This window comes from Bombina bombina, chromosome 4 (assembly GCF_027579735.1).
Source record: "Bombina bombina isolate aBomBom1 chromosome 4, aBomBom1.pri, whole genome shotgun sequence".
NCBI classification, from domain to species: Eukaryota; Metazoa; Chordata; class Amphibia; order Anura; family Bombinatoridae; genus Bombina; species Bombina bombina.
The window spans coordinates 569412844-569427843 of NC_069502.1; the positions used below are offsets into that span (position 1 = coordinate 569412844).

The 15000-nt window shown below is 38.5% G+C and overlaps 1 protein-coding gene across 1 annotated transcript in view; it reads right to left on the bottom strand.

Annotated features, from left to right (window-relative positions):
* MDN1 (midasin AAA ATPase 1) overlaps nucleotides 1–15000 on the bottom strand; it is a 1255339-nt gene that overhangs the window by 1189225 nt on the left and 51114 nt on the right. The window contains 9 exon segments of the mRNA XM_053710546.1: nucleotides 1162–1265; nucleotides 3351–3559; nucleotides 5102–5162; nucleotides 5857–6005; nucleotides 6621–6733; nucleotides 6914–7009; nucleotides 7131–7212; nucleotides 13132–13325; nucleotides 13972–14089. Of these exon segments, the coding sequence (XP_053566521.1) occupies nucleotides 1162–1265; nucleotides 3351–3559; nucleotides 5102–5162; nucleotides 5857–6005; nucleotides 6621–6733; nucleotides 6914–7009; nucleotides 7131–7212; nucleotides 13132–13325; nucleotides 13972–14089 (1126 nt within the window).

Consider the following 15000-nt stretch of genomic DNA (forward strand, 5'->3'; position numbering starts at 1 on the left):
CCACTGAAAACGGACAACGGTGACCCACTGGAGATACACCAAACACTGGAGGATCGTGGACAAACGAGAAAGGAGCAAAGGAACAGAGTATAACCATAGAAGTGCATTTTTAGTACCTCACTACTTGAGGGTACACCAGGTGAGCGCGGATAATTCCCCCACTGTTATTTATGTACTGTTTGTGAACGTATTACACGAAGTGTGCCCCTGTCTCCTTCTATACACACATATATATATATATATATATATATATATATATATATATATATATATATATATATATATATATATATATATATATATATATATATATATATATATATATATATATATATATATCTGCCACCAGCACAAAAACCGTGCTATTTCAGGAGGCCTGCAAAAGGGAGGGAGGTCATAACAGCATGGAGTCTTGCCACTGCTGGCGAGACAAACACTATTATGGGCCGAAAAAGCCTTAACAACAAGCAATGTAAAGGGTACGTTGTGGTTGTTAAGGAGTTAAACAGATATTGAAACAAAGAGGAAGAAGAGGTTTGTTAAGCGGGACAGATTTCTATTGGTTGACAGTGGAACCTACAAGCATAAATAATTAAAAAAAAAATCTGTAATTCATTTACAAATATCTTTTTTTTATAGATGTTATAAAGACAAAAATGTTTAAAATTGAAATTCAAGTGTGTATTTCAGTTTTGCATCAAAGCATTTTTTAATATGCACATGTATCCACAAAAATGCAAAAGCTTCTAGTAAGAGACATCACGGTTTCAGGGATGCTTAGCATATTTACATATACTCCATTTAACATCATTCAAACCCTTTGCCAGTTCATAGAGCTAGCAGTCGATTGTATTGAGTTTGCAATGATTCTCAGAATGCAGATGCACAGGGCATATGAAAAATTTAACCCTTGCACAATCAAAACCTTCCCTGAAACAGTATTGCACAAGATCACCAGTTTGAAAAAAAAAACAAAAAAAACAATTTTTGCATTTACATTTTGGAGTGTTACACACTAATGGATTTAATTTTTTATAGTGGCACTAAACAGTTTAACAAATATGTGAGCAGACAAAAAAATATGCACAGGACACACTTCCCATAAAATTGCAGATCCACAGATACTTATTGGCCATCATAAAACTGTCAAATAAAAAATACCTCCACAAATGCAAAGAGGACAGCGTTTTCAGTCATTCGCATTTGCTGCTGGGCTTGGTTCAGACGTAGTGAGAAACTCTCCCATTTTTCTTTTAGAAGAAATTCTAAAAGGAACATAAAGCAAAAAAAAAAAAAAGCAAATAAATAAGGGATTGTTAAAATTTATTACATTGCTAAAATAAAAAAGTGCCATTTCCAATACATTTAATGCTATGAAGCGTGCACAATGTACTCAAGCAAGTAGCAATTAAGTTCATTGTATTCAAAGCAGCTGCAGAAACCCCATTTTAAAATAGGCTGGCCCCCCCCACACTGGTTGATTTCTGCTGTTGCCTTTTTCTTACCCAGCTTTTCAAGAGATTAATGCACTATTCATATTTTCAATACAGTTTAATTAAATGGGCAAAATTAGCTATTTCAAATTACATAACAAAGACAAATGAGATAATTGTTAAGAATTGAATACACTCCAGCAGTTAACATAGATCATTAGGAACAAGTTAAAATGGGGGGGGGGGGGGAACTTACAATGTCCTTTTAAACAGTGCCAGAGGTGATATCTCAAAGAATCATTATTAAATTTGGTTTAGCAATATAATTTACAAATAAAAAATAAATGTAACCCATTACTAAAATGTATGAGACAAAATACAACTGTTTGCTATTTGTGAGTTTACACACAACAAAAACACACAGCAAATTCTATTCCTTTTCACTTAATTCACTTTAAGTGTTCAGTAATGAAAGATTAACCTTGCCTTCTGGTTGACTGACAGGAACAATGCAAAGTCTACTCAAAAAAGCTATTCAGACTCACCTATGACAATCTAAATATTTTTTTTTATGGACATTGCTTATGGAAAATACGGCAGATGCTTTTCTGCACACGCTAACAAATTGAATGATCTGGTGAAGTAATCTAAGACTAATTTAGTTTCTATCATATGGCCATATAATAATTTCTTTGTCAAATATTAGAATTTTTTGTAAGGAAAAATATGGTCTAGTTATACACACCACAAACACAATTGGAGGCAGCCTGGTAAAAAAGATGGCAGATCTAAAACCTGCTCTTCTAAGGAAAAAAGGAAAAAAAGGGGGGGGGGGTTACACTAGGATTTACCATAACTTTAAGTCTGAGTGCCAGCAAGCCGCCATATTTGTTAATAATGTAATTGATAAAGACTGCACAATGGTATAAGCTGGTGTTGGTGAGAAAATGATAATGTTTATATGTTACTAGAATTTAAAAGGTAGGGTGGGGAAAAATCTAACTAGGCAATTTTTGCTTTAAACAGGGACAGAGAGAAATCCAAACGAAAACGGACATTTCTAATAATACTAAAAGTCATTTATACTATAAAATAAATAAATTAGGTTTTGCATTGAAAACAAATCTGAATATAAAGGTTTTATAAACAAAAATGTTACTGGGAGAAGACCTGAAGTATGTTCATCTTATCTCTTTAAAAAAGGGACAAAACCCAAAACGTTGTTTTCTTTCATGATTCAGATAGAGAATGTGATTCTAAACACCTTCCCAATTAACTTCTAGTATCCAATTTATTTATTTTTTCCTCTTGATTTCCTTTATTGCACTGGTTTTCAAACCAGTCCTCATGCCTCCCCAACAGGCCAGGTTTTCAGGATTACCTTTGGTGAGAGTGAGAGCAGGTAAACAACCAGGTTTACTAATCGGCTAATTATTTCACCTGTGCTCCAGTTCAGATATTCTCAAAATGTGGCCCGCTAGTAAAGCCTGAGGAAAGGTTTGAAAAGCAGTGGTTTATTGAAATGAATATCTAGGTAGATTCAGCAGCTGCTGATTGGTGGTAGAATATACGTGCCTCATATTATTGGCTCTCCCAATACATTCAGCTAGTTCCTAGTAGTGGATTGCTATTCATTCAACAAAGGATACAATGAGAATGAAGCAAATGAAATAATAGAAGTAAATTGCTATGTAATTTAAAACGATATGCTCTATCTAAATCATGAAATAAAAATGTTGGGATTCAGGTCCTTTTAAGTAAACATCTTAGGAGAGATTTTATTTTGATGTTGTTATCAATTTAGGTATTACTGACAGAGCAAGTGAAAATATCAGGCAACTAGATTTAGATTTAAATGGGCAAGACATGTGAACACAAATTCTTCATTGGTCAATCTCACAACCCCTTTTCACTCACCAGTGTCACATTTCTGCACCTTAGTCATTGCAGATTTTGTCACATGCTGCATCAGTTTGAGCAGGTCATGCCATCTCTTCTGTCTATAGCAAGTTTGGACATGGCCCAGAAATGTTATGTTTTGCTTCTTAGAGAACGTTTGTGTGAAAAGATCCTCAAAACCTTCACGTAAAGGGAGCCAAATAAGTTTATGATCGACAGGCTTATAGCTTAAAGAGAAAATAAAGTAATAATTAGATAAGAGCTACTAACATAACACATAATTACATGACAGAGATTGCTACAGCTATTAAAAAAATTGTATTCTAGTAACACTCTTAAGTCTTGTGTATGGATGAGGCTACATATGTGGTCCTGAAGAAACTAAGAAGCTTTTGAAATATACTATATTTATGTGGGAGTTTGTGTATTAAAAGTACAGTGAATAAAAATGATCTGTGTGCACAAATATCTCAGCAATAAATATGAGAAAAACCTTTTCTTTTGTAACCCTTTAACAAAAACGTCACAGAATTGTTACTAATAAGCGCATATCATGCGACATGACATGACATTTGCTCTAAATACTTATGAGAATCATGTGTACATATAAATAGTGTAGCAGTAAACCAGAACTGACCAGCTTTACCAAAACAATAACCTGTAACCCCTTGTTTATTTAACCTGTAGTACACCCCTTGAGGAACCTGGAACATAGGTGAGGGGTACTCAGCAGCTTGCTCTTTTCATTACTTTTTGCTCTGCTGCACCCAAGGTTCAGTGTACAACAAATCAGCATTTTTCAGTGCTACATTCAAGCACCAGATTCTAGTTCCTTGCCTGGACTAGTAAGCTGCTCACTCCCCATGACTGGCTCACCTGTACACAGGTAGGGAAATCCTTAGAATCTAGCCAGTTAGTCACAGTACCAGGTAAAGTGTGTATCACTGTGATAAAAAGTGTCACAGAAACATGTGCCAGATACAAATTCACACTGGAATATCACCAGGCATATATGTCATGATGAAATGTGCAAGGTAAAGTGTTCTATACCCAAGTATGTCACAATGAAATGAGTTTTGCATTCACTAAAACGTTTTTTTTGTTTGTTTTTTTTCTAACAAAATTCCTCAATGCACAAAATGATATCTGTAAGCAATTTGTCCCATTCTGGGATATGCACAGTTGCCTCTTATTTTTGCAACCTTGTAATATTAAACAAGTTGCAAATGGAGTACTTATAGTAAAAATGTCTACTTATCAAAAAAATCTACGTTAACAGCAGAATGCGGAAGGAGGCAGCTGTTTGCCAGATCTTAGTATTTTTCACTTCCACAAGAAGGAATCCGGCTCCGAAAGGAGCCAAAGGCCACAAGCGGTTGAATTCGGCAGCTAACAAAATTGCCCGAATGCACAGGTCTTAAAAATGCACCAAAATCTGGACTTTTATCTAGAAATACATTTTTTCCCCATACAGAAAAGCCACACCACTCACTAAGTGTGACAAGATTATCAGTGTTATTCAAAATGAAGGTCATAGCAAGATCTACTTAAAAAGTTTTTTGTTTTTGTTTTTAAAGTTGAAAACAGTGAAAAAATATTTCAATAACTCATTGACCTTTTTACACTTATAAACATAGGATTCCTTCTATTACCCAAGTAAAAACTCAAAGACAGATGTGCAGCTCTACACTTAAGGTTAAGTTGCCTGAAAAGGAAATATTGATAAATAAGAGCAAGTAACATATAATAGATATATATATCTAACTTACCCTCCCAAGAGATCTGCAGTGTCACTTTGCTGATTCATATTTACAACACGAAGACGTTGACCTAATCATGGGAAAAGAAAGAAGTCTGCTAAATCACTTTATTCAACTTCTACATATATAATACATTTAAAAGGGAACAGAGTATAGTCAAAATTTAAAAAAGGGACAGTAAAGTTAAAATTACCCCTTTGCTACTGGGAATTTCAGAGAAAAACTTGCCCAATGCACTAGAGAATTTTTAGCATTTTTGCGATAACTCAGTTTAAACAGAATTTTTCTTTTTTTTTAAATAGACATCCCAAGGTATTGATCTATGGTATATTTGGTGCCACTTTTTGGCCGCCAAATACTATCATAAGAAGAAAAGTTAACTTTTTTTGCAAACTGGGTTTCTCACTGAAATTATTTACATACAACTACTGCAGTCATAAGATAAATGGTTGTAATAGCTTCTCTAAAGAAAGCTTTAATTTGAGAATTTAAGTAATGGACACCGACATCTTGAAACTAAGGTTTCCCTTATCCAACATCTTTTTCGGAGGACAATTAGGAACAGAACGTGGCTATCATTGCTATATAGTTTAGAAATTTCTAATTAATCTCTTCTGCTGAGGATGGAGAAGGGAAGCCTAAGCCACTATTATTTTATAGAAAATCATGGGAATTGGAAAACCCAGATTTTCATAGATAAATTAATGAACAAAAAAAAAGGATTCATTAAGCCGAATACCAGTTAGTCCAGGGATATGTATTACCTGCCACATGAGCAAGGTACTGCACAGTGGACGTTTTGCCAGTCCCAGTTTCTCCTACCAACAAAACTGGCTCCCCTTTGTTAACACACACTGCAAGCTGCTCAATCAGTACAGAGGATGGCTGTGTGGCTGCAAAGGTGATTTTCTCCCTGCAAGAGAAACAAAAAACTTGTTCTGCTAAAAGAGAAAGAGATAACCATGGGTAAACTCAAAAATTATATACAAAATGTTCCTTTACTTGTCAATCATCAATGACTAACTTGGCTCTCTGCATACCCAGGAAATTGTGAACAGAGGTTAAAAAAAAAATGTAATTGCATGCAGCACTACACAGCAAAAAAAGGAAACTAGTGGTATACAACAAATGAATTAAAAAAAATATATAAGATTAGAGCAGGAATTAAAGGGGCACTAAAAGTCAAAATTAAACTTCCATGATTCAGATAGGGCATGCAGTTTTAAGAGACTTTCCACTTTACCTTAATTATCAAATTTGGCAGTCTTTTTTCTGAGGCAAAAACTCCTACTGAGCATGTGCGCAAGTACTAGTTTGTAATTGGCTGACTGTCACATGATACAGAGGGCTGGAAAAAGGGGGGGAAATTTGCTACAAAAAAATCTACTGCTTAATTGAAATTTATTATTTATTTATTATGCAATTCTACAGTATTTAATAGTCATTTAAATATTTCAATTAACACATGCTCAATATTCTGCATTACACCTCTGAAGACAGCATTTATCAATTCATATCCACTTTTTACCTCTGCACATAAATGGTTTCAGTTTGTTTCCGAAGTACTTCCACTCTTCCAACAGTGACATTCATTTCCCTTAACACAATGGCAGGTTTGTAAAGTTGACAATAAAACTCGGCCTATAAACAATAAGGAAATAAAAACTTGTTACGTTATCTAAGGAATGTGAAGGATTAAACACCACCACTGTGCAGGACTAACCCAAACTGATTTGTAACAAGAAGACAATTACATGTACGGTCAAACATTCAATCACCTTTTAGATGTAGGTAACAAATCCAGCCCAAAATGCAGCTCACCTGTTTCTTTGAGAGGTTTAATTTACTTCCAATGACTTCCGCCATTTTGAGTCTTACTGCTGGTTTAGATAACATGGCTGTGAAGCAGTCCAGAGCCTGCAGACACAAACAGGATTATTCATGTCATATTATTAACTTTACAGATCTTTATTTGGTTGCTTCCTCTGAAAGAAAGACAACCATAGAGATCTGAATAGAAACTTAAGTTACTACTAACCTCATGGAATATATTTAGTGCGGTGCTGGGAGATGTTGCGTCAAAGTTGTGTACAATTCTGTTGCACCATTTCAATAAATCCCTTGATAAAAAAAAACCAACAACAAAAATCACTATAGTTTACAGATATAAATATTTGTTTAAAAAGAAGGAAAATATAACTGTCATGAATCAGCACAGTTTTAAACTTTTCAATATACTTATTAAAATGTGCACAATCTTTTTATATGCTCACTTTGAAGCATCAGCTCCTACTGAGCATGTGCAAACGTTCAAATACTATATACATGTGTGTTAGTATGTAATTGGCTGATTGCTATGACGTGATACAAGAGAAGGAAAGATGGAAGTCTTTTTTATTTATTTTTTTAAAGTTTATTTTTACTGAGGATATACAATACAAATATCTCAAAATATAGTGCAATACAGATAAGTCACATATAGATCAACTCATATATATCTTTACATGACAGATTGGATATATAGATTTCCATACATAACTACAAAATCAATCATATTACAGTGTAACCACGTACTGTAAGAGGTACTAACAGAAGTCGCTGATAATTAAATCATACTTTATAAACCCGGTTAGACTTACTTAAATAATCTCTAGTTAGCACTCAATACCTATAGCCTCCTCATTTGTATTTATAATTGCAAGTTAGATTGCCCACCTCAAACCAAAGAGGCCACTCAGGGGTCTCTATTAACTATAAGATAAATTTTGAAGGGAGGTGAGCAAAACTATCAACTAAGTAATAAAACTATCCTGCTCATGAGCAAGTACAAACAATTGATATAGTAAGCTTTTCCAAGTTGGCATAACATCAGATGTGAATATAACATAAAATGGTTTAAAAGGAAATACATAACACTGCTGCACACCAAAAAAAAAAAACCCATGTCTAAATGTGTAATTGACCCAAAGCGAAATGGTCTGTACCGAAAGGGTAATAACTAAAGCACACAATTTAACTCATAACTATAGGGGAAGAGGGAGTATTGTTGTAGAATTACCATAAAGCATCTAAAATAAAGGATTTAGGGAAATTTATGGTATTAACCATCTAGGGTATAGCAGCACTATTTATAAATAACACGCAATAAGGTCAATATCCAACCTTTTTTATACTTAAATCAACTATTCCCCATTACAATTGATGGCCACACTTGGGCCATTAATATTAAAAATAGGGGTAATTGGGGTTAATATTGCTGAAAGATAATTAACTGATTGGACTACAAATAATAAATATAACTGGGAGCAGAGTTGTTGATTATTTAACTGAGTGGGCTACCTAAGATAAGTATATACTAGGTGTATTGTAAGATATTATATAACAAATATTTGAGTCCAGTATAACATATAATCTTGTATTTGAGCATAAATATTTATAGATAGCTGGCAGGAGGATGTCCAATATCTCTGAATCCTTTAATTAACACTAAGCTAATTTGAAGAGAAAAGGAAGACAGAAATATACCAACGTGAGCCAAATAATGGACACTAGATGTCAAATGTCTCAGATCCCGTTATAAATCTGTTCAGTGAACGATGTCTAATCCAATATTGCCACCTAGTGGAGGAAAGTGGTATATAACTTTCAACTGAAATAGATTAACTTTAGTCTGAAACCTGTTAAAATGGTCATTGTATCAGTAAAAGACAAACAACATGTGTATTTGTAATGAACTGTATCATCTTTGGTAATAGCATAGATAGGTATATGTAGTAAAGGGTGTCAGAGACCTAAAAGTGGATACGGAGCAATCAGTGGTGTCTATCTTGAAAAAAAATAATGATACGAACTTATGGTGTAGCTAGCTTTGCTAATGATTATCTCTAGGAGACAGTAATAACAAATATCTACCAGATAGTCTAATTGAAATAATTAGCACAATTGGATCATAGAAGTGTGAAACTCACGGCTCAGTATACTGAACCCTTTACTGAGCCCTTTACCTTCATAAAATAGCATACAAAACAAATAAAACAAAGGGGTATGAGCTTCAAATTATGTGGGCTTCAATAATAGCTCTGTGTGAATGTAAGAATGTAGGTACAGAGAGTTCCACAACAATAGCTTAATGTTCATAAACTTTGTGTCTGAGCAGCAGAAAATTGTGTATTTATCCCACATCGTGAATAGTAGCCCCCCAAATATCAGGCTTAGCTGCCATCATTAAAATTCGATCAGTCTCTGGTAGGATATGATTTTGCTACAGAAGTCGTTCTGAAATACTCATCCTATACCGGCTTTGTAGCAACGTGGGGAATTGAAAGAGCCCAAAAGTCTTTTATTGACTCTGCAAATGTCCCAGACTGCGGTCTGACAAGGACCTGTATTACATTCAAAGTGTTAGTCTTCATATTTGGCCCAATTCAGCTTGGCGTCCCCATCTCTGCAGAAGACATCTCCCGCTATCTGCAGAGGAGTTTTAGTATGAAGGATATGCGCACGTATATTAAGAGTCTCCGCTCCGCTTACTTGCCTTGCAACGGTTAATGTCTCGAAAGTAGTAATTGGGACCTGCCTGGGGCTTGGTGCAAGGGAGGCATCTGACATAGTCACTGGATCCGTCCTTTGCAGTGTGTCAGTTTCCCATTTGATCTCGCAGCATGTGTCTCCCATGGCAATAGGTTCCTCAACCGGGATCTCCTTATCCAGAAGCACAGCTTGCCGTATACGCCCTTGGGGAACAGGGAGTTTAGCATGAACTTGCTCAGGTAGGAGATAATCTGTGCCAAAGCATCCGTTGATCAATCGGTGGAGCTTTGTAAAATGTTCCTCTAATAGCCATATCAAAGTCTCTTCAAGAGTCTGCGCCGCCAAAATTACACCGGGGTCCATCTTGTTTCAATGCTATTGTCGCTTTAGACTCCCACTTGTAGTGGATTAATTATTCTGTATATATGGATAGCTAGGGAGCAGTTATTTCCACAAAGCTTCATAAGCTGTGTTTCAAAGAATCAAGACAGCTCAAATGGCTGTTACTCCTGACATATCAGGAATCAGGGAGGGTAAATGAGGAGCCAGGTCTATTACTAGGCCTCCGCTGCGTACCTCATCTACTCCGGTCTGCTTGGCTGGAATTCAAAGTTAAAAACATACAAGTCCGTTCTTTGGATGATATTCTACAGATCAACTGTAATTTAGGGCTTGGATTATATGTTTGAGAAGCAATAGGCAACGGATCCATCAGCTCCAGAATTCAGCCAGAGTTAAACGCAGCCATCTTGGTCGGTATTCGGACCCGCCCCCCAGATGGAAGTAATTTTGATATTTGTCAGAAGAAAATAAAAATCTACTACTTATTTGAAATTCACACTCTTATTGCAATACCAAATATCACTATTGCTTAAGTATTTATTGTCACGGATACACAGCTGCCCAGGTTACCCCCACACCCCACTACTACCTGGCTCACTCCTTTTCACATCAGATTTGGCCTTTTCATGGCTTACCCTGGATTGCTATTTAAAAAGATGATAGAGTACCCAGACTTTGGGAGTGAGGCAGAACAAAGACTAGAGGAAATAAGCGATTACCGAGAGAGACTGCTCAATCTATCGGGGGTACTCTGGCTGCAAGCCGATCAAGATTTTAAAAGTGTCCAGGAATGGGAGCTAGAAAAGGCATATAAAAGGCTGTTCAATCTCGTTCAGCAGCATGCCTCAGAGCCTGCAGAGGGCTATGGTGCAGCAATCAAGGAGTTATTGGACTTTACTCCGCTCATTTCCGGAGTGGCAACCGGAAATGATCTACCATGAGCTGCTAGACCACGATCAGCAGCCTGACCCTGAGCTTATGATTCTGGACAATGGAGCCACACCAGCAGAAGCACTGGCAACAGGGCAGAGCGCCAATGGCCTCTGCCCAGCACCTGTGATATCTCTGGAGTCCCAGGGAGAGGAGGTAGCCAACCTCTCTCCCCAGCGGCAGAACCCCTTCCCGAGAGAAGAGACAGCCTGTCTCTCCCCAGCGGAAGAGCCCTTCCCAGGGAGCGGAGGTAGCCCACCTCTCTCCCCAGAGGCAGATGGATTTCCAGGCAGAGGAGGTAGCAGACATCTCTCCCCAGCAGCTTGGCATAATCCTGGGAGAGGAGGTCCGCATCCTCAGCCCCCAGCGGCAGTGGCTAACAACAGGACACAGTGACATCGGTCTCTGCCCGCCACCAACATCAGTGGATTATAGTATAGAGGTGGTTGAAACCGTAGAGCTGAGTGAGGGTTCATCCGAGGGGATGTTCACAGGGCAAAACCAGGCAGGAATTTGCTAGCAACACAAGCTGGAGTATTTTCCTGTGGTCCTAGGGGAGGCTGAGGTGGTCCCCTTTAACAACCCAGCAGAAGAGCTGGTAGCGGGGCAGAGCGCCGCTGGCCTCTGCCTACCCCTCTTCATGCATCCCAGAGACAGAGACAGCCCTGGAATAGCAGCCGTGGTCCATCCAGCAGTGGAGCTGGCAACTGGGCAGGTTAATGCCGATCACTTCCCTTTCCCAGTCCAGGAGGATTTTCCAGTGGGGGCGATTGAGACTACAGCCTTCACTTGTGGATCACAGGAATGCTGGGCAGTAGGCCCAGGTCCCCAACCTTCTGCTGCAAGGGCAATCGGGCCACTCTCTCCAGCGGCGGATACCTTTCATGGGAGAGTCAGGAGTCCCCTCTGAGTGTTGCTTGGGGGTGGGGCCTAAGCTGGAAGCCTGTTTTGGGGAACTAAGTGACCGGGCTTGGCACTGCGTGGCTATCCCTGTGCCCCATGATGCAGGGGATGAGTGCCAGCAGGGAGCAACGGTGAGGCCATGAACCAAGGGGAGGCGGGGGGGGGGGGGGGGGGGGGGGGGGGGGAGGATGACCTCTCCCGATAGCCGATAATTAGAGTGCCAACATCGGATAGCCCCAAGCCGACTGGTTGGGATCAATCTAGCCGGGTCTGACGAACTATAGGGGGAGCACAGTCATGGATACCAAGCTGCCAGGCTACCTCCACCCCCTACTACCTAGCTCACTCCTTTTCACTTCAGATTTGGCCTTTTCATGGCTTAAGCAATATCCCAAACTCTTGGTGTTGCTTGTTTTGAGGTTTGTACAACCTCACAGAAGAGCTAATCTCTGACCGCCTAAACCCTTTTCAGTCGGCAGGGCTCCTGGAACTTCCAGCCGGCCGCACCACCACAGACACCCGCTAACCTATACCCCAGGTTGCTACCCAGAGACCCTTTGTCCCAGAGCTCCACTCTTTTGGGGATTTGTTGTGCCTTTGGTGGACAAGGGCTGGGGTGATTGCCGAGAGGGAGCCCATCCGGGAACCAGTGTTTTGGACACCCCCACCTTCATATTTTTGCCAGGCTGTAACTCCGGTTCCCAGTAACAGATCATGCCACTTTTTGGACTGTGACATCTGGAGACCAGGAGCTTTCCCACACCCCCATGATCACCCCGAAACCACGATCAAGATACTGTGGTGGCTCTATGTGACTGTGGCTTCTATGGATGCGCCAGACTGTCTGGAGGGGTGCGAATGGCAGGAGATTGTGGGATCATATAAAGCTCTGAATGTGTATATAAGCAGTGTGTGTTTCACAATAAAGTCTGTTCGTGTTTCACCTGAATACTGGTCTTGACTGGTTATTTGGGTGGGCTCTGGCTATAATCACCTCTCTCTGCTCTATAGCTCCACTTTTTAGCTATACAGCTACAGGTTCCGGGGAGGAAGCCGTTACATTTATTTGATCCCAAAACTGATTAGATTAATAAAAACAAGATGTGTTTACAGTAATAAAGTATACCTATTGTAAATACTGGATATTTCATCTCTATAATGGTCATGCCTTAAACGTTAAACATTTCGCACTAACTACACTATAAACAAAATTTTCCAACATACTTACAATACCTGTGTTATATATTTTTAATGTTCTTTAAAAAAAAAAATACAACTGATTACTGATTTTTTTACTAATTAGGGTCAGGGTCAAAACCGTTCACCAGAACTACCTTAGTGATAAGCCTCGGCCTTCAAGGTTAAGTCTTCTATTTTCTAGTTTGGTTTCTTGGGCACCTTGTGTTTCTGGCTGTGAGTCAGGACCAAAGTTGCACCCAGGCTGATGCTTGTCGCCTGTAAGCTGAATATAGATTTCCAACAATCTGTCGGTTACAATGCCCAGGCTTGGGTAGAGCTTCTGAAGTACCTGGAATAGACAGTGAGGATTACTGCACACGTTACACATTCTAGCTGCTATTTGATAATCAACATTACACGGACTGTCTATATAAATGTATGCATATATGCACTCACACCTTCAATGTACAACTGCCGGGGTGCCAGAATGATTATTATAAATAAAAGCAATGAGACTGCACTCACTGGTACATTCTTCAGTGAACTTTTTTAGGGGAACTCTCCTTTCCTCAGGAAAACTGAGGAAGGGAAGAGTTCCCTCCGAAAACATTTGAAATTTATTAAAGCTTGTTTTGCTTTAGAAAGGACCAGTGAGTGCTGTCTCATTGATAGATAGATGTATTTATCTATCTAGGTCTATATAAATAAATAAAAACATGAGGATATTACTAAATACAAACAAGTGACAACCTTGTTTGTATTTCAGTGTAAAAAAAAAATAATTTAGCATCGTACGGTTCAAGGCAAGGGTCAAGTGTATGAAAAAGTCCTTATATGGCCTAACATCAGGAGAGACAAATTGCGGCCAGTATGGTGGTATCCCACAAGCATACCAACATCCCCCCCCCCCCTCTTTTGAACACCATAGGTTCACTACTTTTGGAGCAAAACATATAACCTAATAACCTACTAAGACTGCCTCAGCTTCAAAGTACCTCTTTCAGTTCTCCTCTGGTCATGTTGTCCAAATGAATTTTGGTCCAATACTTGTCCAGTAATGCAGCATGACTATTTTGAGGTCGATACCATGTACCAGTACCGGAACTAAGAAGCCTGAACAAAAGAACAATGTTGGGATCAGGTTTTAAATAACTATATTTCAGTTTTTAAATAAAAAAAAAAAAAACATTATGACATATTAATCATACCTCAGTCTAGCATCATTAAAAAGGAGAATAAAGTAAAAATGAAACATGATTCAGAAAGGACATCTAAATCAAAGTTTAGACTTTACTGTCCTTTTAACATTATACACAAAACACAGACATTTGTTCATACCAACAACCCCTTAGTGTATGGTCTTGTGTCAGATTTGATGTTTAAGGCAAGTTATAGTGGCAGAGCTAAAGATAACACACTCACTTTTACCTTGCTAATGGTAACAAATGGCAGTCAGATTATACAACCTTATAGCTGCTTTTAGTTATCAAAACAAAATCGACAGATATAGATATAGAGAGAGACGCAGTGAGTGATCTTACAAAATACATTTAAAAAAAAAAAGTTTCTAAAGAGTGATTCTTAGTTTTTTGTGTGTGCATAAATGTAGGTAAAATAAATAAAACACAGGAATGGACCGCACTCACAGACTGGACTGGGTACACATCCTAAGAGTAGCCTGGGTGACAGGCCCACAGGGAAGCATTACAAACATTATCAACACAACACACAGAAAACCTGGCACTGTAGCAGAGTCACAGTAATGTTTAAAAGCAAAACTGGGGGAAGTCAGTTAAATTTGGCGCCAAAGGATCAAGCCCAGGACCACAAGAAGGTCTCCCCCTTCCTGGGACCCTAAACAAGCACCCACACAATCCATATTTCCAAACAAACCAACTTGGAACCTCCCAGGGTGACACAGGCTTTTGTAACCTCCCCTTTGTAAATACAAAACACAGTAATGAACCGCACTCTCAGACTGGACTGGGTACACATCCTAAGGTTTGTTTGGAAGTATGCATTGT